This window comes from Diadema antillarum, unplaced genomic scaffold (assembly GCF_040938485.1).
Source record: "Diadema antillarum isolate AM-2024a unplaced genomic scaffold, OU_Dant_1.0 scf00000085, whole genome shotgun sequence".
Classification (NCBI taxonomy): Eukaryota; Metazoa; Echinodermata; class Echinoidea; order Diadematoida; family Diadematidae; genus Diadema; species Diadema antillarum.
The window spans coordinates 237,762-265,286 of record NW_027270974.1 but is presented as its reverse complement, the minus strand read 5'-3'; the positions used below and the strand labels follow the sequence as shown (position 1 = coordinate 265,286).

At 39.4% G+C, this 27,525-nt stretch overlaps 1 protein-coding gene across 1 annotated transcript; it reads right to left on the bottom strand.

Moving 5' to 3' along the window:
- Window positions 1-1,653: 1,653 nt before the first annotated feature.
- Window positions 1,654-27,229, bottom strand: LOC139717892 (protein apterous-like). Its single transcript, XM_071629379.1, has 6 exons — window positions 26,961-27,229; window positions 24,493-24,911; window positions 18,137-18,221; window positions 16,942-17,062; window positions 3,034-3,112; window positions 1,654-1,805 (listed from the first exon to the last, which is right to left on the bottom strand). Exons 1-6 carry the CDS (start codon window positions 27,227-27,229, stop codon window positions 1,654-1,656), a joined length of 1,125 nt encoding a protein of 374 aa, XP_071485480.1.
- Window positions 27,230-27,525: the final 296 nt, after the last annotated feature.

Genomic DNA, 27,525 nt, shown 5'->3' with positions numbered 1-27,525 from the left:
TGACCATTGACGGTTATGATGACAGTTATAAAGAGGGAAAGTTGGTATCAATAATCAGGTAGGAGAGGGGTGCGGGTGGACAGTCAGCTCCAAAACTTCTGTTTGGTTTTGTTTTGGCCGAAGTTCACCTGTACCCCTCGATCGATGCTCCCTCCGCACGTGCCAAAGTTCGCCTCTCTATTCGCACCTTCTCGGCCGACCGTGGAGCATCATCGCAGTGACACGCGTAAATAAACACATCCAGTGACATCACTCACTCACGACTGGCCGACGCGACGGCGACTTTGATTATCAAACACGCATGGCCTACTTAGGTGAAAGTGAGCAATGGTTGTTCTGTCTGTTCTAGATGTTCTTTACCATGATTACTTGCTACTTCTTCTATTTATTCCCCTTACAGTTGAATTGACAAAGGTACATCCTGTCCTTCCCTCAGTGATATTTCAGCTCCCTTTTGTGGATGTGTGTGGAAGCACTGCGGCAGAGCGGAGACGGCGCTGGACTTTCAAAAGGAAGGTCTCGGGTTCGAATCCTTATAGGCCTACGCCCTTGGACGACATGTTTTACACGCTTCACCCGAGTGTGTAAGGTTCACCTCGGGTATACCGGTTGACATTGGCAGCGGGCCTCACAAGCAGAGCTACAGCGGTGAACTGGAGAGGGAACCCCGGGCAGGTGCCGGGTGAAGAAGATCACTCATCCTCTCCCCTTTAAGCCGAATGAAACGAATTCACAACTCCTTGGTACCGGTTGCTTACTTGCTGTAATCGTAACAAAACAAAAATCTTCTACACCTATTTATCTTCTCCTTTTTCTTAGATGTCGCTCTTCTGGTACCTTCATTCTTTCACGCATTCATTGATCCTCCCTTTTTCTAAGCTTTAGTAAACTTGATTTATTCCTTTTCTTCTCAATTCCGTTTAACTTTAATAGTCATTTCCTTCATAATAAAAAGTTTGTCTTTAGTTGTTTTTTTTTTGCGGAGCTTAAATTGTCTCTATTTCATAATACTCTTTACTTCCTCTCTCCCTTTACTCCAGAAGTTCTTCTTGAACATTTTTAATGTTTTGCTCCATTTCATCCCCTTATTTTTCGCCCTTGCTGATCCTTTGTTTTCGTGAAGGATTGCCTGTTTTTCTAGGTGGAATAGTTTTCGTCGCCAGTAGATTGTGCAGTCTCCTCGTTTATCTTACGTGATGTTAACGGCATCCAGATTGTCCGTGTCAACCCTGCGATATATAGGCTCTTTGGACAGGCGCTAGTTTCAATGCATTGCACGTTAAACGATAAATCTCGACTGACAAAGTCACCGAGTCTGAGCAAGGGGGTATAGGCCTACCAGGCTCGCCCAGTACCTCCTTGGTCTGATTATAGGCTATACGTGGAGAAAAAAAGTAGAAAGTAGGTAGAAACACATGTATCACAAATTATTGTTCTCTTTCAATCCAACAATGTTCAAGTTTAGCTTTGGTATTTTATTTCTTTTCCCGAGCTGGAGTGCGCTTGACTGCACGGAGCGCTGCCTACAATCACAACAATACTCTGTATTTGCACGTATGTTTTTATGCAAATCGTTGGATGTAATCAAAACTAAATACTGTCCACATAATGCAACATATTCTGATTATAGACGTCCCCTCGCTTTATGTGTTTTTACGCCCGCTTTAATGTGTTGGCGAACATTCCGCTCCAGCGATCGGGCTTGCTGATGGTTCGAGCCGATATACCCGCGCCACATCTCTCTTCTCGGAGGCAGTAAATGTGACAGGAACGGGGCGAAGCGGAGGCCGAGAATTTGTTGATAGCTATGGTAGATAAGGAGAAATCAAATAAACAGGAAAGTTCTCGATCGGGGTAATAAATGACGAGAGTCGGCATTGATTGGAAACATGATCGAGTCGCGCGCAATGGCTTACAGTGAGTTTTCGGCGCGAGCCCAAATATGGCGACTTTGAGCTAAGTGGTGGCCCAATACAAGTTGATTATGACCGAGATGCTACAAATTTAGATTGTTGGAAATCGTGATGGATAGACGCAACAATTTACTCGCTCAAACTCGCCTAGACTTTCCTATGATTAGGAATGATTTTCAAGTTCAATAATATTGATTTGGCCTGGCTTAAGTGGTTTTAGTTGAAGTAGAAAAATGACTGTTTTTAATCGCGTGTTAGTGTTGTATCTGGTATTGTAGATGATGGTCCCCATCTATACGCATTGAGCTCAATCCTGAGAGCTACAGCTATTCGCTTTTTCCTAACTATATTTGCACGAACTACGTTAATTTATGTAAATGGGGTTGTGATGGTATCTCTCAAGAGGAACTTTCGTGACCACAGCTCTCCTGGATGGTCGTGCCCTCTGGACCACTCGTCATCCAAACCCTCACTTAATGGAGGATGAAACCCAAATGTTTAATGATTGACAGAATACATAAACATTAGTAGAATGCAACAATGAACTGGAGGGAAAATTAAACAATCTGATCAAAAGTTATGAATCAAAGTTTCGGTACAGCCATTGCTGTATATAGAGAAAAACTATAACAATTTGCAATGTCGTACATTGACAAGGATATAGAGAAAATAGAGAAAACTTTCATAACATTTTCTTTTTCTGGCATAACAAACACAACAACAACAACAACAACAAACTTTGCTCACCTCTTTCAAAAGGCAAGGGAATAATATTGCCCTCAACAAAACACGTCAGTAAGAAATGGAAGGAATGTACGCTTTTCATAAAATATGAAAGCCATCTTTAGAACACTACTGTGACTTTGACGGGAATTGGAATATAGACCATTCTCCTGCAACAGTAACAGCGAGATGTTTATCCTCGCGGGGTAGGCCAATACGCAGATAGCTGTCTTGTTTTGTTATGACGTTCCTGTGCCCCTGATTTCGGTCATTGTGTGGTATATTCGGCAAAGTCAACATTTCTGTGTAAGTTCGGATAGAAAAGTGCTTCTGTTCAGAAATTCAACACGCCTCTCTCTAAATATCATTCGGTCCAAAAACTTCACAGAATCTTTACCCTGGAAGCAGTGGATCGTGTACTGCTTGCATCTCATCACCACTACCTCCAGTGTCCCGTTGCCATGGCGATCCGTGTCCTGTGCACGAAAGAGGCCAATCGTATGATTGATGGGGCATAACTCAAATTAAGAGTACCGGGAGAACTGGTGCTGGTAAAAGTTGATCCCATCGTTTGGGGGCCACAGAAAAAGTTGAAAACGAGTAAAAGAACAACGTTCGACTCTCCCTCCCCTCCAAATTTTCTCTTTAAGAATCAAGATATCATGGGATGATGCTGACACCGAAACATTTTGATATATGGACGCCATTGCAGTTTGCTAGAGATCTGTCGTACTTCCATACACCCTCATACTAATCTTCCTTACTCTATCGTAACGTCTGGCACGCCTCTCTATATTTTTACGACTTATGATACCACTCATTTTTATTATTCAGACCCAGAACGTGTACCATGGTTTCCAAACTCCTAAGTTACGCCACTCCTCAACGAGGCCATAAACTCGCTTCTGAGTACGCGACCCCATGTTCTGCGCCGAAGAGCTATAAATGCTTAAAGGAGTACATGTATTTTCTTTTGCAAAGTGTAAAATCAAAATTTGACAATGATGACAATGATTATGATATTAATCAATATTGCTGACGATAATGATGATGATGACGATGATAATAATAATAAATGATAATAATAACAACAACAATACTATTACTGATAACAATACTGATAATAATAGATAATGTGATACTTTTTACCCTGTGTTGCCTTTTCAGTGTATAACCATTGTTGTGGCAGAGGTCGCTGCCTTTAAAGGCATAACTTACCATTTGCAGATGAAACAAAAACCTAGCATTAGTGCTTCAAAATAGTTTGTAAATGTGAGTTAGAGATAGAAACAACCAGCGTAAAAATTTGAACCAGTATAATCGATGTTAAGTATTGTTAAATATACAAATGTGAACAGTAGTTATAATAAAAATGTTTCCAGACTAAACCGTCTGCAGTTATGGTTTGATGAGAAAAATAGTGACATCTCCTTATATTATAGGCTTTATTGCGAAAATCTTATATGGTAGGATATTTTGTGATACAACTGACCTACACATAAAACATGCATCAACAGTCATATCTTGAACATTTTTAAAATCACTTTCAATGGTAAACAGGACCTTTAAAGTTGCCCATGTGTTGCAGGTTTTCGGGCCTAAGTTTGTAGAAAGACTAGCTGTCCGTCGCTGTCCGTCGTTACCTCCTTTCATTGAATCATTATTTCTTGAACATACAACATCCCCATTTATAGTTTCACTGATGTGTTCTACTAATATTGCTGCATTAGCTCAATATATTGGGTGAATCTTCCCTCTTATATCATTGATTAGATGTACTCTTCTTGCACTCCCAAATAAGAAAGAGAAAATTTATAGGGAATTCCAACAAATTTATTTTTTTTTCAAGTACACATTCCCTCGACTTGTTACTGATGAAGGGTCTATGTGAAAGATATTGGTTTACCATTGGGAGCAGTGATTTAGAAATGTTCGAGTTATCACATTTATGTTGGTCAGTTGTATCACAAAACATCCTTTATACCGTAATAAAATTTCGCAATATAGCCTGAAATGTAAGGAGATATCACCATTTTTCTAACTAAGCCATAACTGCAGACGATCTAGTCTGGAAACATTTTCATCACAACTATTGTTCACATTTTGTATATTCAACAATGCTTAATATTGACTATGCTGATTCAAACTTTTACATTGGTTGTTTTTATCCCTGACTCACCTTTTAGAACTATTTTGAAGCACTAAAGTTGTGTTTTTGTTTCATTTGCAAATGGTAAATAACGCCTTTATGGTGAACCCGTCGTTTAAGCACAGATGTAACAAACCATAGGGCCTACACAAAAGGAAAAATATTTGAGGGTCGACCGCTACAGAAGCTCTGGTGTTCCAAACAGTAGGGCTTTTTTTTCTTGAAACGGGTGTCGCTGTTTTTTTCAAAATGTCCATGCAAAGAAAAATATAGCAACAGGAAACGGTTGTACATATTTTCATGAAATATGGACGGCGATATTGTTTGAGTTCATGCAAAATATGAGCGAGTTTCAGACGTTCCGCTAGCTGGAGAGCTAAGATGTTTCACCTATCAGGGTTTCATCAGACCCATATTTCATGCCATGGGTAATTCCAAACATCAGCCCGAAAATGATTGAGGATCGAGAGGTACAAAAAGTTGCTGAAAGTTCACGCCGCAAGAGCATCGGGCACTTAATCATGAAAGAAAAGACAACACAGCCCCACCTCTTTCCCTCTCTCTCCCCTCTTCTCTCTTCCTCCTTCTTTCCCTCTCTTTTTCTTTTTTTTTTCTCTCTCTCGTCCCTCTGTCCTCTCTGTCGATGTATTCTTTGGATTACTGTCAGTCTCTTCTATCAAACTTTCTTCTTTCCTTTTGTGTCTGCCTACCCGCTCTCTCTCGTAAGTGTGAATGTATACATTCATACATATAGATATAATTTATAAAACATATAAGGGCCTTCGATCTGTCTCTCCAATGTTCTTTAGTACTCACGTCCCTATACTCTCCGTTTGTCTTTATGTGTTACTCTCCTAAACTCCGCGGCAGTACTGGTTCTTCCCGAGGGGGCAATCGGTAATATTGGATAAATTCAATGTTGACATTTCTTCAAATGAAGCAGCATCGCATAAATCATTCTATTTTTTTTTTTCATATCACTTTGATTTTTATACTTGTGCTAAAAAGAAGGCCAGCACATCACGCCTTAGCGATCAAACTGACATGTGAAAATCCTCAATCCCACCCCCCTCTCTCAAAAGTGATGGAACTCAAACAGAATTAAGGTAGTTTTTTTTTTTTTCATTGGCAATCAAACCCAAACTGATTTTCTGTTTGTTTGTTTGTCTGTCTTTCTGTCTGTCTTTCTCTCTCTCTCTTTGTACATACAGTAGACCTACATGCATCATTAACCATAGCCACCCGTATATATATATATATATATAATGATATACATATTATATATATATATATATATATATATATATATATATATATATATAATATATATATGATATATATATATAATATATATGTATATATATATATATATATATATATATATATATATATATATATATATATATGAATTCGCATCTCAAGATATGTGTACATTTGGTAGGTCAAGTCAAACTGCCTGCTCCGTTGACGCATCTTTCTACAATTCCCCCAGAGTTCGAGCGCAGAGCAATATATATGTCGCTCCTAATCGTCGAAGATTGAAAACAAAATACCGAGTGCGACCCCTGCTGACGGAGTCAGGGAGGGGAATGACGGCGAAAGGTGATTTCTCAGGTTCGACACCCACTTTCACTCCATTTCCAACCCTCCACTAAAACTCGTAAAAAAGTGAGTGGTAATGACCTCATAAAACGTGACATCCAAGTCGAATCGCCGGCGCTGCATTTTCGTTGACTTTTCGGCGATGGCTTCCCCAGGCCCAGCCCCTGAAGATTTCCATCTCCCCATACGACTCTGTCTAGTCAATTCGTTACAGGTTCTCGATCGGTTTTGTCGTATTCTGTTTTTTTTTTTCTCGCATGGCAAGAGAGTCAAGTTATCATTGTAGAGTAACGACATGATTAATTTGTTCGTGATTTTGGTTTTGGCATTTTACATCGCTATGCCAATACTCGTGTCTATACAAAAAACCGTTGTAAACGTCTCTTAAACCATGGGCCTCAGCATGTTGAGTTGTCGTACAATAAAATTTCCATTCTATAATTGAATCCAACAATCCGATAGAACTATGCCAAATAAGGACGTCTTTTTTTTTTACAAAGTTATAACGACATGTCACGTTTACGACCATGTCTGCAATGATATTCTTGAATTTGAATTCAAGTCGCTCACCATGTCTGAACATTATTGTTGTTGTTTTTGTAGTCAGAATCAAACTCGCAGTCATTGACTTCCGAAAGCTGTGATGGCGCAATGAATGCAAAGCTGCCACTAGCACTAGTCATGTTTGTCTTGTCTTATTTCGTCGGCAAAAACAGAATACAGTGGACAAGGTAACGAGATATCTCGTTTAATTTAAGCCAAAATGGTGTCTTATTGATTTGCAATGGCTTTGCGTAGTATACTCGTGCACCGTACTATGCATCCGAAAATTCAGCACCCAGCCAGGAAGCTGGAGATACTGCGTCCGGTAACAACTCGGCCCCTCTTCAACTCGCACCCGTCGACCAGTGCATCTCATCCCGCTGCCCGTAGGCGACTCGTCTGCTCTTCGCGCTCCCTAAAAGCAATATCGCCAAATATTGACACTGTCTTCAAGAGCGCCGGACTGTAGTGTACACCAACTGTCAGCAAGTGTGACATGCCCGAGCGATCATAACTCTTCAGTTTTGTAAACAAACTTTCTTGAAGGCGGAAAGGCAAGTTGAGTGTGTAGGAAGAGAGAGGAGGGAGAGACAGGGAGAGAGAAGAAATATTTTTTTTTCTTTGTCCAAAGTGCTCGAAACATCCGAAAGTTTACAAAGTTTGGAACCCCCTTCCGTCCTTTTTATTCTTGTCCCTTTTCAGCTCTCAGAGGTAACTTGGTGAAGAGGTAGAGATCGAGAGAGGGAGGAAAGCATGAACAAAATAAGAAATAAGGTAGTATGAAAAGTACCAAGGATTAAAACTTGAAAGTCCCGGGGATAATTTATGCCCTGTTGAGAGTCTGAAGTGGGACAATGAAGGCTGAAGTGTTCCGAATAATCTAGCGGCAAAAATGGAAAATGATATAAATCATTTCGTTCTCTCAAGGTAAGAAAGGAATGAGACGGGAGAGCCAGGGGGAGCCATACAGGCAGACAGCCATCGAAACATCACCGAGACAGTTCGTGCCATTCCGAAGTACTGTCGTTAATCTTGAACCCAGTATACTTCGGGTGCCACACGTTAATGCATAATATAGGTGCGTATATTATTACAAAGAAAGAAAAAAAAAAAGTTCCGCTGCTTCAGCTTAAGTTTGCGCACACAACGGGGAGACAGCACTGCCAATATCACAGCCTAGGTCACGTAGAAATTGCAATTATGAAATTCTTTATACCTCTTTTCCAATTCTACTCAACGTAAGAGGTATGAAAGTGACCAGCACAACGCGAATAATAAAATACTAAGTTCCCCTCTGTTACCATGAATCACTGACGTGAAATCTTAAAGCTGTTTCTTTTCATATTATTGTCAGGTATCTAAGGTCGATAAAAACTGTCTATGCGTGATCTGAAATAAAAAGTGATGACTTATGAAATAGTACATGTGAGTTTCTTTGTCTTCATTCATTTATCTATTTATTTGAAATGAGTTTCTTGTTTTGATCATTACACTGCTGATGGAAGACACAGTAGCGGATCCAGAGAGGGCGCACCGGGCGCGCCCCTCTTTTTTTTTTAAACAAAAGAAATAAAAAGAAAAAAAAGGAGGGGGCGCCCCCTTTAATTTTGTAAAAGCGCCTCCCTTTACGGAATTCTGGATCCGCCCCTAAAGACGGATACATTAACTTTACTGGAAGGCTTGACGAAGTAAGGTAAAGGTTCACATATATCTTACGTGACATGAATATCGGAATGTCACAAAGGGACAATGTCAAATTTGTGAGCAAAAATGCTATCTTTATCAATCTGGATCAAACAACTCAAAAACTGATTTTATCGGCAAACGTGCACGCGCGTTCATTTTGGAATTTCTCTCAAGTATATTTAATTCTTGTCCCTAATTCTTGTCCCTAGCGAGAACAGGTCCTCGGGGTACCAATAAGCTATTTTACTGTCGTTACATTCTTGTTTTCACATTCTCTTGTTTCCAAAAACAACGCAATCAAAAACAAATTGACTCAGACGAGCAATTTCAGCCCGCTCTTTTGTACGTCGAAGACACAAACAAGACAATGAAATGCATTCTGATCGTGAAACATATACGTCAGTCATTTTTTAGCAGCAAATCAAGCGCGGTTTTATAACCATGTGCAGAACATGTGTGGTCACGGGAATGGTTATTGTGTTGGAATAGTTATCTACGCTGGCTCGTTTGCTGGCACTACACTCTTGAGTACCTTTGATTATATACCATTATTCCGTTGTTCGAGTGGCAGAGAAATTCCAGCACATCCTTTCCTGGTTGGTATATCTAAAGAAACGTACGGGTTTGTATGAATTCTTCACTTTATGTTCATGTTTAGTCAGTCATTCAGGTTTATCTAACTTTATATGAAGGTCATGTGATTTGAAAAAAAAAATTATATCGAAAATATTCAAGTCCAAACTTGTGATGACGTAGTTGTGTGTAGTGGAAGTGAAAGGGGGGAAATCCGCATCTTACATCAAGGTTACAAATGGGAAAGCTAGAGCTAGCTTGACACAGTTAACACGAATGCGAACACATGTCAACTTACTCGAATACATCATATAAGCAGTAAAAGACTGATGTATTATAGACTGTCCTCTTCTATAGAATATTTCGCTTTTTCGGTTCCATTCTGATGTTTAATCTTCTTTGACCAAATCCCTAACAAAATTCATTCTTGTGACTTGTTACCTTGTAGTTTTGTCTTTCCAGTATACCTGCACGGTATATGCATGCACTGTCCAGTGCAGAAAGCGATATGTTTAATGTGCTCTGACATGTTCTTCACGGGCCCTCGGTTCCTTTAATGGTCTCTTTCATTAAAAGTTTTGGAAAAAGAACTAAACCTCAAATAGCATCATGTCAAGTACACTTTCGTCCAAATAGTCGATGACGGTTCCACTGTTTGAGTAGAAAGTGAAAGAAAAGGCCATGTGTGACTTTGTATCAAAGCAGATGCATTAGGTTCTAAATACCTTGAAAATATTCTGATCTACTATAAATACCAGAATACGATTTAACTATACTGAAAGTGCGTCCTCCAGTACAATTTTTTCAACCTACCACCAGAATAGGATTTATAGCGACGCAATTTCTCTCTTTCCTCTAATTTTTTTTTAACCTGCCTGCATGCACATTTTGCACCCCTGCAGCTGGGAAGTCTTCCCCTTTAAGCCACATAATCTCTGCTCGTACGGAAGACGAACACGGGACGATTAATCGTAATGACAATCGGAGCTGAATCTAAAATCAAAACCATTTGTTGTCGACTCTCCGGATGTCGCCATTTCTTCCCTTCTTTTTTTTTTCTTTTCTTCCTGTTCTTCCGCGAGCTTTGTTTTTGGATTTCGCCATGTAGCAATTACCCAATATATGTCTGTGTTTCCTACTGAGTTGTAATTTGGTTGACGGTTCTTTCTGGGACCCTTTTTTTCTTCTCTGTTGTCACTACCCCACCCCATTTTCTTAGACGACATTAATCCGAAACATGTCGCTGTACACGAGCTATAACGACAAAACACTTACCACAAGCTGTTTATACTCTTTGGATTGCATGTATGTGTCATGTGTGTGTGTGTGTGTGTGTGTGTGTGTGTGTGTGTGTGTGTGTGTGTGTGTTTGTTTGTCTGTTCGCCTTTAGTTTTGCTTCTCAAATCAATTTAAAAGGCTTTATAAAAAAAGATGTATTTTTGATGAAATGTACCTGAAACTGAATGTATAAAGTATGCATTGTTTCCGCCTCTGCCCCTTTTCTTCTCTTTTCTTTGTATCTGTCATCTTTGTTTTATCATTTGAATTTGTCTAATTATTTTCTCAGTTAAAATATAGTGATTGTTTGTAGGGAATCAGTTCTAACAAACCTCTTGTGTGCTTTCTATGATCCCTCCATTCAAAATGGATAAATTGTACCGAGGCAATCGTATTTTGATTGTTGTATGTTATGTTTTTAAATGGAAATGGATTAATGAATTAATGACGTCAAAACAATATAGAATTACTCTGCTGTAAAGAATATTAAACAAAACATGACTAAATTACGAAGAAGAAAAAGAAAAGAAATCTTAAGTGATACTCCAGTAATATCATGAAACATAATTTTATGGTTGCATACATCACACAAAGGCTGATTTGATTCAACCATGAAGCAGGAGACCGTCAGTATAAAGCATGGCTTGACTGGGCTGACGGCCTCAATGGGAATTTAGCTCAGGTTTGCCTCTCACAAAAAAGTAGATTCTTGCAATAGTATATAATAGGAGGAGAAAGATGTAAGATATAATGCTTTTCGCGTGCAGTATGTGCATTAGTGTGTTTATGCTGGGCAATAATAATATATCACGATAATTCATCAATATTGATATACCATAATATAGAGACCAGAATCTAAACAGAATCGTGTAATTTAGACATTCAGATCTCTTTTACCGAGTATATTCCGTAGAATGTCTCTTTGAATGTTCTTCTTTGTGTTGACTCTATAAAGGAAAACATTGTTATCCTTGTAAAAAAAAATGATAAGTTTGCTACGTGCAGGCTAGGGTACTGTTTTCGTCATTAGCAACCAATGGAACCATGTTTAAAACTGTTGAAACAAAACTTTTAAGCACGTGTCGTAGTATATACGCAGAGCGCATTCAGTCGATATGCAAGCGTCCGTTTATGATGAGAATTTAGAATGGGCAACGACAAAACCAGGGCAATATTTAGATAAAGTTTGAAGAAAACACGAGGGGCTGTGAAAACAAGAGTAAGTCGAATGTGCGCAGCCGATCACATGTGAGCTAGCTGTCAATGTGATTTTTGACACCTCGAATGCATCAGAGGAGAGAAAAATTTGAAATGAATCTTTTTTTTTCACCGCCAAAATTTGTTCATTCATAGGCGACTGAGCAGCGATAATAGCGGAACTTAACAACTCACAGTGATGTGTGTAAACATGCTCTTATCACGGCACCGAAGTTAAAGGTAATACAGGATCCACCGCATTCAGACTTACTTATATATAGCCATACCCTGACATTCAACCACACCAAATGGAGCTCATATATTTATTGTAAATGCAAGTTTGGTTTCAAACACATTCCTAAACAATTTTTTTTTCGAGCATATCTACCGGTAATTATTGCTATCCCATTGTCGTTCAAAGTAAAAATAAAGTAAAACTTCTGCATGTATACATACATATAGAGTTAACATCAGGTAGTTCTGCTCCAAGCGAATCGACCAGTGGATAGGAATACTTCAAAAAAAATGAAGCAATCACGTTTTGTCGGATTTCCAGCAAAAAGTCTGAAGTAGCAAAGTGTTACAAATTGATTTAACTTTTGATTGGGGCATAATGATAACGGTAATAATAACAACAACAATAATAAAGATAATAACAAAATAGTAATAATGAACACTGATAAGAATGATAAAAAACTATTCTTTAAAAAATCTGATCAACTATCAGAACATACATGAGGAGTCCATGACTATACAGCCAAGCTTTTTGGGTTCCTCCATTTCCACTGTAATCATATCAAGTTGTACATACTATGGTTTATGATGTCATATTTTGCTGTTATTTTTATTTAATAAAAATGATATTGTATTTCGTTCTTATTTTGTTCTTTTACTTTTTGTTGACGGCAATGAAATATTTCAATTCAATTCAAATCAATATACAAAGTAGGCTTATTCTCCATGCGGACAGTTTAATGTGATCCAGTGCACTTTGCCAATCTACTCAAAACTCGCAGGAAATGTTTCATTTTGAAAGCCAAATGATGAAGATATTTCAAGGGATCGCGTCCAGTTGGGTGTACATGGGGTAGGTTTAATTTGTAGCGTGAAAATACGAATATTTCATCTGACAGACCTTTAAACTGGAACGTTTGATAAGATCGTTGCACTTTGGGGCTGTAAAGAGCCTTATTTAAGGTGAGAAGGAAAAATAACAACAAAAACACTATCAAAATGCTACTGCGGTATTGGGGAGTGTTTAAGCCCTAACCACATTGTATTAACCACGCGTTATCGCCGAGCGAATAAAATCTTTTCTTTTCCACTGACGCAGTCTTCTTTTCTTTGCTGTCTCTCTTTTTTTTTTCTTTTTCTTTTTTACAATCCCACATGCCACCCGACTTTGTGTACACAGAACACAACTTTTACAAGTATTACGGGTATTAAGACATGACTCTTGAATCAAAGTGAGTGAAAAAGAGAGAGAAAAAAAAGTTGAGAATTGCTTCGGGTCATTTTTATGCTTTCTTTTGTGTGTTTTCCCCTTCTGTTAACGAATCTATTGTCCGGCACCTTTTGAGTACTTTTATTTCTTGCCTTTCACTATTTTCCTCAGTTTTTGTAAGAGCTATGTTTACATACACCTCCCCCTTGTCCAAACTTTTTTCTAGAGTTAGTCTGTGTTTTACAGAGAAAGAGAGGGAGAGAGAGAGAGAGAAGAAAGGGGTGATTCTAAATTCTTTCCATTAAGTCACCTTTATTTTCATATGCCGAGAACAGTGCTGCTTCGCAATGAAAACTGACTGACTGTTTGTAGCGCGTTGTTGTGAGAGGAAACAGGCGTTTCATGCAGGTTCCAGCCACCGACACTGAAGGCTTTATAGCCAAACTGCTCTACGTTGTTTCGAGTGCCTGCCTGCCTGCCATCCACACAAGGCGCGTATAGCTTCCAGGACAGACACGGTACGAAAACACTGATACCAGGGATAACAATACTCGATAGCTGTGCACAGGTTGATGTTTGTGAAATTAAGAAATGAGCGGGAGAGAAAAAAAAGATAAAGAGACCGAAGACTTCTATTAAAACGATGCTCTCAGAATACATAACTTTAGGAAGAAAATGAATTCTAGAACATAAAAGACTACAATCCTAAATGTGAGAATAAAACCCGATGTCTGGTGCCTCTGGTGCCTGCGAAACTCTTTTCCATCCTTAAAGGACAAGTCCACCGTCATATACATGTGGATTGAGTGAATGCAGCAATATTAGTAGAACACATCAGTGAAAGTTTGGGGAAAATCGGACAATCCATTCAAAATTTATGAATTTTTAAAGTATCTGCGTAGTCACTGCTGGATGAGAAGACTACTTTAGTGTATGATGTCATACGCGTACAACCATATAAAGAAAATAAAAAGAGAATTTCACAAAACTTTACTTTTTGAATTAAGTGCACATTACTTTGACTTGTTACTGACATAATGTTAAGGGTAATAATTATTCCCCTGCCTTCTGAAAGAGAGAAGTCAAGTGTTCTTTTGTTATGTGAGAAAAGTGAGAATATGTTGAATTTTCTTTATTCTTTCTTTATATCGTTGTACTCATGTGACATCACAAGCTATAGTAGTCTTCTCATCCAGCCTTGAGTGAGCAGAAACTTCAAAAATTCATAACTTTTGAACGGATTGTCCGATTTTCCTCAAACTCTCAATGATGTGCTCTACTAATATTGCTGCATTCACTCAACCCACATGTCTATGAAGGTGAACTTGTCCTTTAACCTCAAACTGACTGCTGTTAGGACCAACAAAAACAAACGTTTGTAGACTGCTTTTGATAAAATGTACATACTGGACATGGAAGAAGAATTGCTTTTTTTAAGTAGAATGAGGAAAACAGTTATCCCTTTTGGTTTTTGTGGTAGGACCTACTAATATAATCTCATGATATAATGTAATTTGGTGTGTATTTCAAAGGTTTAATATAACATCTTATTAAAAATATTACATTGTTATGTATCCTGTTATACATGTTACATTGGTTGGTTGCATTATGATAATCCATATCAAAATTTCATAGTAGGGGCTTCTTTCTTTCATTACATACTATGTCACCTAATATATAATTATGTATTCATATATATCGCTTTCCAGTAATCCCTTTAAGCGTAGACGTCAACAAGACAGAGTGGGTTAACTTCTAGAAGAGCAGCCCATTGCCCGTGAAGCTGAGTGCACATCAGCCACCAATAATAAACATCAAATATTTTGACATCTGTACGAAATTTGTGTCACCGAGTCATAAAGTACCTTTGTCTATGCATGACCACGAAACCTTGTGAGGGAGGTTTACATGCGCAGTATACGAGCATTCGAAAATAGGCACGAACGATTTGTCAATAAATTTTTCGAGCACAGCAATTATTGTTAGGTCCCCCGACGCGCGTTGACAAAACTTGACATCCAATTAGGTGCAACTAATTTGTCAGCCGCATCATTTGAATCGAATTCGATAATTGTCAGTGATGGTATTCCCGCACAAGCAGGGTGTATCGTATACGAGCACGTTCGTTCAGTCGTCTGCTCGGCCGGCCTTGCACTAGACGACTCAGTCATGATTGGCCGACTGTCACGTCATGAAAATGTTGACAAGTCAAACGACATTTGGACAGAATTCGGCAATCAGCATTCTCCTTTTGCTTCGTCATTTATCTGGACAAAGGACGAAAGAATAAGCACGACTTCAAAATAACTTTACAGTCTTACCAAAAGAGAGAGAACGCGAATAATCAAGTTCCACACTTTCCTGTAAGATGATAGATACGCCATGTTTGGACCAACAAATATTCCACCAGGATGTATGGCACCAACCACAGACATATAGAAACTGGAATCTGTCATCACTGTCGTCATAAATTCACTTACACTTACTCTTCTCTGACAACATTGCACTGTTTCAAGAACACACTGAGCTCATTTCGAGAGACTACGACTTTCATAATTAGGCCTTTGACTTGACAAAGATTTGATGCGACGTTTTGATTACAAACACAATGTGATGAAGTTTCTTTTTAGGAATTGCTCGCACGTGTATGCGTGTTGACTGGATCGAAAAAAAACCCACAAAATGCGGCTGTCTAGATTTTATGGCGCATCAGGTGGGATTTTGTACATAACCCAACATTATTTGGAACATCCGTTGACTTTTTTTTGTAGCCTAATCAATGACTGCAGTAGGTAGACAGAGTAAAATACAAAATTTAATGTACAATGGTATGTCACTTGCATAGTTGACTACAATCCTAGAAGTATACTTATACAACTGGTCCCGAAGAAAACACAACTTAAAAAATCGACAAAACAAACGCGCGAAGTCTTTAAGGAACATTAGTCTATCTTATATCCATTAAGACTAAATTTGATTTCCTTGATTATCCCACAATCTTCCTTTACTCTGAAAAAAAAAATGACTATCAAAACACTCAATCAAATATTTCACTAGACCGGGATACATCTCCCTATAAGATACTCAGCTCTTCTTATGTCTCCGTTCAAAATGAGTTTATGTTTACAGAGTTTTTTCCATAATACTGATTATTTCTTATGAAATAATTAACACAACACGACGTCTTAAAGCAACACGCTGTGCAATACTCATCCCACAGAGGACAAGGCAACATAGCGAAGAGATCTAATTGGACGAAACTTTCCACCAATCACGGAAGTGAATGATACACTTCCGTGGTAGAACAATGGGCAGATATAGTTTGATATTGACTTGCGTAATCTCTAAACAGAAATAGAAAGTCACAGAGAGGGCGCTCATAATGATCTGTAATCGATGATATTTGTGATGCTCTACGTGAGTTCGCTTCTTTGTTTATAGATTATTTCTCCAAAGGATTTACATTAATCGTGTCATCAGAGGGATTAGTGTACGTACATAAGTTCCTTCAATGATTACTTTATCTGCAGCTACTTGTTGGAAATGACTTCATTCAATCATTCCTCCAGTCTTTGTAATTGTCAAGACAAATGCACACATTCTGTTGGAACATCGTCGTGTCAGTGCAAGAGATAAGAAGTCATGTATATAACCCGTACATTGACCATGTTGACCACGACTTCGTTTTACCTATTATTGATTTAGTATGAGTAAATTGCTTTCATGAAGTTAGATTCTCCATATCATATCTTATCCTATGGAAATGATTATGATTATGATGGTAATGATAATTACATGAGAAGTAATGACATTCATAATGATATAACTGCAACCAACATTTTAGAGGTCCTTTCTATGAGGGCCTCTTCAGTGTTGTAGCGCCCTCTAGACGAGGGCGCTACGGTCATTGTGATTCGGCACTGCCAGGACCCTGGGCTCCACTCACTTTCACACCTGGATGACGAGGGGCATTATGGGTAAAACATCTTGAGCAAGGTTAGAATGCAGGGAGGGATGCGATTCCTGTGCTTTGTATATCACTCGACTCTGGCTATTCAGATCATAGGTACGACGACAAAAATTAGTGGTTTTTTATATCATTTCGGCAGGAATTGAATCAAGCCTTGTCGACGTTGCATGAATCGATTAACAATAAAATTGACATGAAACAAACATAAAGTTCTTTGGTATCATCGATACATATCATGTAGTCTCATCTCACTGATATATCAAGTTTCAAGTTGCAGAGATAAAGTTCTGGGAAAAACGCACAAATAAATGTATTTATAGTGATTGAATCATAGCTGGGGACAGTGCAATCAACTTTGAGAATGGTGTGTTTGCTCTGCATGCACTGTGCTCTATTGCCTTTTTGATATGACGTTTCTGTGATTTTTGTCCCCTTCTGACAGGGAAAGACCCACGGTCATACTTGTTTATTGACCAATCTCGAGTCTTAGTGCGCGAGAATTTGTTTTAATAGCGATTAGATTACTTCCTCATGGTCGTCATAGAGCTAAGGCTGCAAAGCCCGCCTCGACGCGGTGTATATAAATACATTTTAGCGGCTTAGCGGTAGGGCCAACCCGCCGCGTCGCCGGCAAGGATATTACCGTCACCGTCGAAGTGCAGGAAGGGATGGAGTGGGTATGGAATAGAGCGAGACATCATAGATTTGGACAAATTCGAGAGGGATAGATATCAGTTCAGAATTCCGCATACAAAGCCCCCTTAGCTCAACTATGGGGCGGGATCTTGCAGGAGCGCACGTTTTATTAGGTGTTAGTGAAACTGTTCACGCTCCCACAATTTTTTTTCTCCACCTTCCGCTCTTTTTAGCTTGTTTTGCTTTTGGTTAAACCTCGACTATAGTCCAGAATGGGGGAGAGAATTTCCTCTCGCGTCTCGCAGAGATCTTCTGTTTGTTTTTGCTGAGATCAAACCGTGAAGTCATCTTCAAATCCTCTCAGAGTAAGTGGACTATTTGCATTTCTACCGTGCCTGTCATTCATACGAGATTTAACCCACTGAGTGCTGAGCTCGCTTAGCCGAGAGTAGTAATCCACCTTCCGTCGCAGCCCGTGCTCGCATCGCATACTCTCGGCTTGTTCATCTGGATCAGTCCATGTGTGTGTTAGAACAAGGGAGGTGTGTATTTTGTGAAGGTTTTGAAGAAGGCTTATCTGTTTTTTCCCGGCACATTACGACCCGGGTGTTGACTGACAACATATCTGACAGAAGTGACAGACGAACAAGCAATTTTTTTTTCTTTATCCTAAGCTGAAAGTTTCCCGTCTCATTGGTTTTTATTGTCTTCGAACTATCAAACAACAACAACAAAACAGATTTCATTCAAGTCTTCTTTTTGTCCTTGATTTTAAAGACAACAAGAAAATAAGCGATCACTGCTGAATAAGGTATACACTTTCTTCTCGTAGCCCTCTCTGATATGAACCACCTCAAAACAATTATAATATAGGCCCAATAATACTGGTAGTGACAATTATAATGCATAATGCCAGATCTTCAGGGTGAACATGCGTTCACTCCTGCGTATTGTAATGAAACAAAATATACGTCTTTTGAATATGTCTACTAAAACCTATACTTTATAGTTTTATTTACATCAATGCCTTCGATGTGGATTTGCTCTTCGATCGAATAACACGAAGACAAAATTGATTTAGTGAACATGTGACTTAACATGTGAATATGGCGTTGAAGTGAAATGAAAATCCAGTGAGGAGGAATGAACGTCTATGATTATGACTGTCTTTCGGTCTGTTAACATTCAGGTCATTTGAAAGTATAGTTTGATTATCATTATTATCAAACCCATAACAATACTTCTCGCGATGATGCCAATATTGTGGACTAGATGGTCATGCCATATTTTAAATCCAAGAATATATGATTGTGTTTCAGTGTTGATATTCGTTTTAACTTTTTTGTCATGATAAAAGTGACAATGTAACAAGACAGAAACTCGTCCCTTGTTTAGTTACTTTTTGCAGACTGCGTGCGTGCATATATCGTGTATTTACAATGTATATATGTATATACACACATATGTGTGTGTGTGTGTGCGTGCGTTCGTGTGTGTGTGTGTGTGTGTGTGTGTGTGTGTGTGTGTGTGTGTGTATGTGCGTGTGAGCAATCGTGTGTTCTTTGATTTTTGATTGTTGTCATTTTGTGCTTGTAGGCCCTACTGGGGACAGCTGGAAAAATGTGGCCGGCTGGTCCTCCATCCTTTTTGTGCCAAAGCACTGTTTATCGACGAGCATCTAAGCGACCTTCTTCAAAGTCAAGGTTAGTCCTGTTTAGAATTTGGAAGCCTGACGCCATGTCGGAGCCAATTGTGTCCTCACAGAAAGATCCGGACCTATTTTGTTTTTGCTGTCGCATATGAAAAGAGAGCTAAAAAGGACGTCTGCGTGTTTCTACTCAGTGTATACTGCTCAACTCCTCACAGGTCCAGTATACCTTCTGGTGAATATTGGCGGCGTGGATTGCCCGGTATTTTTAAAAAAATTGTGTGTGAGAGGTGAGAATGTTCAGTCCATGCAGGGGGTGTTTCATAACGCTGTTCGTAAAGTTACGAACAACTTACGAGCGACTGGTGATCAGTTCTGATGTGCTATTACTTATCAGAATTTTCATAATTCAGCACAAGATCTGATCACCAGTGGCTCGTAAGTTGTTCGTAACTTTACGAACAGCTTTATGAAACACCCCTCTGCGCAACAGTAGGAGCAGAGTGACATAGCGGAAGAAGGTCTTTGACTGTACACAGGGAATGTATAGGGTTCGAATCATGGGTTTGAATTCTCCACGGTACCTCACCAACAATGACCCTCTGCTTTAAAAGTGTGCTGAGTTGTATACTGGGGTTTAAAACTTAATATGAAAGACAACTCGCCAACTCGGGAGAAATCACTCTGGATAAATTCTTTAGGACCGGTAAGGTATTCACAATGAAGAGTTTGATCCAGTGGCGTATCTAAGGGGGGGCAAGGGGGGCACGTGCCCCGGGCGCCACTCCTTGGGGGCGCAAAAAAAAACGAAAAAAAAAAAACGAAGAAGAAGAAGAAAAAAAAAGAAAAAAACGAAGAAGAAGAAGAAGAAAAAAAAAAAGAAGAAGAAGAAGGAAAAGAAAAACTCACCCGGAAGGGCGGAGGGAGAATGGTGGGGGGCGGGGAGGGGGGGGGGGGGCGGGGGAAGAAAACCAAGTCAAACAAGATAAAGACAAAACATGATGACGCGGACAAAATGACAATGTTTATTGTGTTCACACAAAAATTCCATGTTCTGTGAGCTGAAATACAAAAATTTTCGACTCGCTCGCTGCGCTCGCTCGCCAAAATTTGTATAAAAAAGAAGGTAAGAACAAAACGTGATGATGACAAAATGACAGTGTCTATTGTGTTCACACATGTCATTTTATATTTAGCAGGCAAAATGTTACACGGAGCAGCGGCTGCAATTTCTTTCGTTCAGAAGCGATCAGCAATTGGATCAAAAGAAGGCGCCAAGGGTTTCGAACATGGGGGGGGGGGGGGGCGCAAAAAACCCAAATCAAACAAGATAAGAACAAAACGTAATGATGACGCGGAAATATACAAATTTCGGCTCGCTCGTACTGACTTAGAGTATTTTTTCAAGTCCTCAGTTTGTTGATATAAATCGTTATCTATAAGGCCGTCGCTATATCTTGATTAGAATTATAAGATTTAATAAGCAAAAAATGACAAGAGTTTCATGATTTGTAAGCAGAAATACAAAAATTTTCGGCTCGCTCGCTGCGCTCGCTCGCCAAAATTTTTATAAAAAAAAGAGAAGATAACAACAAAACGTGACGATGACGCGGACAGAATGATGAAATGAAGAAAGGAAGAAGAAGAAGGAAAAAAAAAACTCGCCCGGAAGGGCGGAGGGAGAATGGTGGGGGGGGGGGGGGGGAGAAAACCAAATCAAACAAGATAAAAACCAAACATGATGATGACGCGGACAAAATGACAATGTTTATTGTGTTCACACAAAAATTCCATGTTCTGTGAGCTGAAATACAAAAATTTTCGACTCGCTCGCTGCGCTCGCTCGCCAAAATTTGTATAAAAAAGAAGGTAAGAACAAAACGTGATGATGACAAAATGACAGTGTCTATTGTGTTCACACATGTCATTTTATATTAAGCAGGAAAAATGTTAAACGGAGCAGCGACTGCAATTTCATTCGTTCTGAAGCGATTGCCGATTGGATCAAAAGAGGACGCCAACGGTTTCGAACATACGGGGGAGGGGGGCGCAAAAAAAAATCAAAAAAGATAAGAAAAAAAGTAATGATGACGCAGAAATATACAAATTTCGGCTCACTCGCTCGTACTAATTTAGATAATTTTTTCAAGTCCTCAGTTTGTTGGTATAAATCGTTATCTATAAGGTCGTCACTATAATTGTGAGATTTAATACGCAAAAAATGACAAGAATTCCATGTTTTGTAAGCTGAAATACAAAAATTTTCGGCTCGCTCGCTGCGCTCGCTCGCCAAAATTTATATATAAAAAAAGATAAGAACAATACGTGATGATGACGAGGACATATACAAATTTCAGCTAACTCGCGCGCACTAATTTAGAGTATTTTCTAAAGTCCTCAGTTTTTGGGTATAAATCGTTATCTATAAGGCCGTCACTATATCTTGATTAGAATTGTATGATTTGGTAAGCAAAAAATGACAAGAATTCCATGTTTTGTAAGCTGAAATACAAAAATTTCGGCTCGCTCGCTGCGCTCGCTCGCTAAAATCTATCAAAATTCATTACATTTAAATCACCCTCAAAGGATCCCTTTTAAGTGCTTGAAAAGCATCATGTGGACTTTGTTTAAAAGTCCCTACCGGGATGGGGTTGGGGTTGAACACTTTTTCAGAAATTAGGGGCGCAATTTTCGTGCTTGCCCCGGGCGCCGTTTTCCCTAGATACGCCACTGGTTTGATCGCAAACAAAGAAACAAAGTCCATCATCAGATATAGCAAAATAAAACCTCTCCAGTATTATAATACCTCACTTTTTACACAACAAGGAATATCATTGAAATTATGAAGAAATATCCCATATATCATTCTATTTCTTCTTATATAGCTCTACTGGCAATTATCACAAATTAACAAAAATGAGGTCTTATGCAATCATAGCTTACGTACGGGTTACTTTGTTTCAACATTCAATTTCCTTACACGCCCTATATCAAATAAAAAACCGTTCAATTCGAATCACTTTATCGTATTGCACCTTCAAAACTAATGAGCTAAGATTGACGCCAGTAAAACATTCATACTGAAAAACATGTTTGCACGTTGCCTCTGATGTGATATTCGTGCTAAAGGTATATGTAATTCACACCACACTAAGTTACGCAAAGTGATTCCGTGCTATGCATATTGGAATAGGCCCTACTTTTTTTCACTTATCATATCGTGTTCATGCTCGTGACAGGGGAAAAATTCCACTGTACAAAAGATGATACAATATAGCATAGCGCGTAAGGCTTTGCAAAAGAGTCACCTTTCCTCTCGGGACACAGACTGAGGCGGATTGAAACAAAACGGAAAAGGAAATGGGTTACACAAAAGTAGAGTTTTCCCAGTCTCACCCGTGAATGAATATGGGCGGGAAAAGAAAACACTCCTTATTGTTCGTGCGCGTAAAAGGGGGAGCGCTGCGGTTGTGCAGGCGACCGCTGTACAACGAACTTATGAAAGCGCACACAAGTCGTCCACATTAGCACACGGTCGCGCGCGCAGCGCTACACAAAAGCTCGCCGCGGATGCGAAGTGAAGTTGTAAAAAAAATTCTCTTGACGGCATTCTTGGCGAATGTTTTCATTCCTGCTACGTTTGTTTTTTGATCCGAGCCAAGAGTATCTAAACTGTTGTGACTGTATATCCCACTGCATAAGCACGCACTCGTGCACTTAGATAGATGGTCCACATCGAACTATCGATCAGTGCTTCCTTATAATACCATTATGATTTGATCAATCACTACACACAAAAACACAATAACCAAAACAACGCAAAATTGAAATCAAACGAAAAAAAAAAATCCAAGAAATGGAACAAAGTCCTGACATCCTTTTTCCCCTCGTCTAGGTTTCTTCGACGTGATCAATTCAATAGTCCGTGTCGCTGCGTCTCCGTGTGCCGAAAAATAACGCGAGTTTGATGTGATTGGAGCTGACGACAATCACATTGACACTTAATCGAAGGACTGGAATTAGTGCGCGTGATCGACTAGGAATGATGCCTAATCGATGTGCTACATCCCTTTTTACTCCTTGCTCGAACGAACAAAAAGAAGAACGTCCACATGAAATATCGATCGTATAATCTTTCGATCGAAAAGACTGAAGGGGGGGGGGGGGGGGGGGTGCGATACGTCGGAACGCTCACCGGCAAACCAAGTCATCCATGCCCTGTCAGGAGTTGGTATTACCAGTACCTTAGACATCTCAAACAAAACCTCCCGCCTTCGTTCACGATTTGAATCTGTAAATGTTAAACACTGAAATCTATGACACAGTATACATCATCACTTATTTACTGTATTTCCTGTACTTTTTTCCTTACTTCACGCGAAAATGTACGTGCTAGAAGGTAAAAAAAGAAAGAGACCGAATAGAAAGAGATATAATAAAATAATAACCAATGGCAATAGTTCTTGAGTGGCGGGGAAATGAGATTGAAAATGAAACTGTTTTATCGTAAAGATTCAAATTCGGTGGAGTAAGTTTGAAATTATACAAGTGGTCACGTCTTTCACAACTGTAATGGGGCCAAGCCACTTTCAGCATACTTGAAAGGAATTAACTAATTTGATTCCTTTTCTTTTTCTTCTTCCGTATATTATTTTCCTCGCTCTCTCCCCCCCTCTCTCTCCCTCTCTCCCTCCAATCTCTCTTTGATTTCTTATTCTTTTATCCAAGACAATAGACGTTGTACGCCCTCACTCTACCATTTGGATGTTAATGGATTTAAAAAAAAAAAGAAATAGTCTCGAGAAAATCAATGCACTGAAAATAGTTTAGAATGACTAAATGCTTGCTGATCATTCTCGTTCTTCGGTTTTCCAGCAGGCTCTTATCTGTATACAATACTTGTAGTTCTGGAGGTATAGCCGGCATCGCGCACGCGCTCATTACTCGCTCGTTGATAACATTTTCTACCCCGGAAAAAAAGAAAGAAGAGAAAAACAGGTTTGGGGCTTGCATGTCACTAATTCCTTTTTTTCTCTTGCATAATGGCCCAATTGAACGGAACATTTTTTTGGTAGCAGCGTGATAATTCGTTATTGAATATTAATGTGAATGTGTGAGGTAAAGACTTACCCATTGCGAAACCCATGAGATGGTCCGGTCCCTTCCTCTTTCGTGGTCTGCCTTTATGAATTGGGGAGAGTCCATTTGGAAAGAAGGGGTGTCCGGTAGGAGGCGACGCGCCTGGGGTGGGTGAGCAGCTGTGACTGTGGTAGGGCGGTGACAGATCGTGCATTGATGGGGGCGGGGGTGAAGAGTGGAGATGATGGTAGGTGAGGGGTTCAGGAGAAGGGAGGTAAAGAGCCTCGTAATGCAGCTGGCAGTAGACAAGGTTGTCTCTCATTCCGTAGTAATCCCCCGTGGTCAGCTCGCGATTGCACACGGCGCAGCTGAAGCAAGTCAGGTGGTACACAAGCTCGCGTGCGCGCATCACCATTTCGTGCGACGCGATGCCGAGCTGGCAGCGGGCGCATTTCTTGGTTCCATACCGTCTACAAAATAAAGTGTAAGGATAAAAACAAAATGCTGTCACAAAATTACCTAAGTACATCGCATGAGAGAACGAATGCAGTATAAAATTCAGATATTTCAAAGTTTTTACTGGAGATAATTACAGTGCAGATCCGCTATAAAGTCATACAGGCAAACTTGCAACAGTTTCGTCAAAATCGAACATGAGCTTAGACACTTTCAATATTTCTTTTAAGTTTTCCAATTTTTCATGACAAAAGTATATTGTTGCAATGAAATTACGTCAGTCATCTGACATCATCACACAACTCACGATATATCATTTGTCGTCACATCAAATTATTGTGGTGTTGTTGTCACCTTTTAATGACGACTTTTAGGAAGGACACGTTCGGCCTCCCTGAGGACCTCTTCTAATTTTAGTTTCCAATGTAGGTCTTATTCGCAGAAATCATGAAATACATTAGCGTGGGATGAGATTAAATCTCATGTTAAACCGTTTCAAGTAATGAAATAGTATCTGCTATCAGAAAAGACGCAACACATTTCGCACTTACGGGCAGATAAATTTAGTAATTAATTGATTTATAACGTATATAATATATCGTGGGTGAAAAGATGAAACAGTACATAATTATATATATATATATATATATATATATATATATATGACATATAATTGAATGATATTATGAACCAAAATGATGAATCAACACTTGAGTATCTAATTCATTAAAATGATTGTGTGTATCAGCTTGATTATATTCGTTGAGAACAAGAAGCGCAAAATAATGATCACCAAACTGTTGATGATTTGAATAAATTGCCTATGATTAATGAGGATTGCGAGTACAACCATTCACAGCTATTTGGCAAGAAATGAAAATGACAGAAACATGCCTTCTTAACTTAGGACTTTGGAAAGGGCACACGAAAGTCCTATTTATACATTAAGCCGGTGTTCTCTATTGAACTCATGAGATCTATAAAGTTATCCAGTATCATTTTGTTTGTTAGATCACAGTTCATGTTTTTGCTTGTTTATGTTTTTTTTTACCCTAAAAGAATCTCCATGATGGATGGACATGTTGATATAATCTTGCATTTAAAAATCACTCGTTGCTAAGCAACAAGATGATCTAAATCTGTTGAAATGACAACACTTTCGTTTTCACGATCTTTGATACGAACAATAGTTTGCCCTCTGGCTGTATACATATATTTTTTTCTTCGTCAGAGGGACCAACGACTCGACACATTAGCCTCGATACAAGACGCTTAAACTAAAAATCATCCATTCCCACCCTCAGTGTCAACATGTAGGGCATAAGATGACAGAGAATAGTATCAGATGTCATAGACTTCTCCTATTTCTGTTTAACCCGAAAAGGAGCATGCAGAGGTGCATTCTATGACGGAATGGGTTTCCCCAAGAGTATTGAAAAGTAAAAGTTATTTCTTCCTTTCTTTCTATGTGAATTTTCTTTTTCCTTTCAAAGTAGGATTACGAGGACGTCAAGTACTGAGTATAAAATCTACTGTGGATTTTCCACAGAAGGAAGTCACTGGGTATAGATAATAATCATGGAAGCAGTTTTGTCTATCATTCGTCAACGATATGGTATCACAGCCATGCTATTTGTTGAGAAGCATTCCATCAGCTCAAGGTCCTGCCATTAATCATCGTATAGGTCATGTTCTGCGTGAAATTGCTGAGGTTTCGTTTTGGTGAGCCAATTTCATGTGGAATCTTTCGCTACATTGCTACCCCCATTGCCGCCAGAACACTTTAATGAAACAATGTATGTCCACACAAAGCTAAAAGAAAGCTATCTAACGTATATAGGAGATTATTGTCTAAGAGACATTGTGATATAGACGTCCTTCTTATCCATTGCACCAAATTTAAAAGGTAGATATTAGTAACTCATGATCACCATCGGATTATGGGATAACTATTTGAGGATGAGTATTTAGGAAGTGAGAGGACCGTCTTGAAACGAAGCGATGAAAGAAAGGGAGAGAGGGAAATGAGAGAGAGAGAAAGTTATGACGAGAACCAAACTTACTTTAAGTAGTCGTCCTTGCAGTATATATTTCCTTCCTTGGCGAAACATGAGAGCTCGGTGTCGAGTTGCTGCTTGCACTCGCAGCACTGCAGACACTGCGTGTGCCACTGGCGGTCCGCGGCCAGCAGGTAGAAGCGGTCGGTGATCCGGCCCCCGCAGCCGGCGCAAACGGCGGGGCTGCCCGCCGCCGCTGCCGGCGAATGCTTCGCGCTCGCCGTCATTCCCGCGCTCTCCCCCTGAGGCGACTCTGGGTCCTTGCTCGCACCCATCACGGGCATGGCAGCTGGGCTGTGCTGTGCGTCGTCCAAGCCTTCCAGTCACTGCTGATGCTGAAACTCTCGCTGCTTTTGCTTTATACTCGGATAAGTCTTCAGAAAATGCTTCTGTGAGGTGTCCCTGTTCGGTGGCTGACGTCTTCCTTATGAGAAGTCTGAGTTTTTATCAAGCAAACAAATAGACAAACTAGTTCACAAGACCTTTTTTTCATAAGTAAGTCACATTGATATGAATTACGTCAATTGTAAGGTTTCTGCAGATAATGAATCAATTCCACTCCATATTTGTT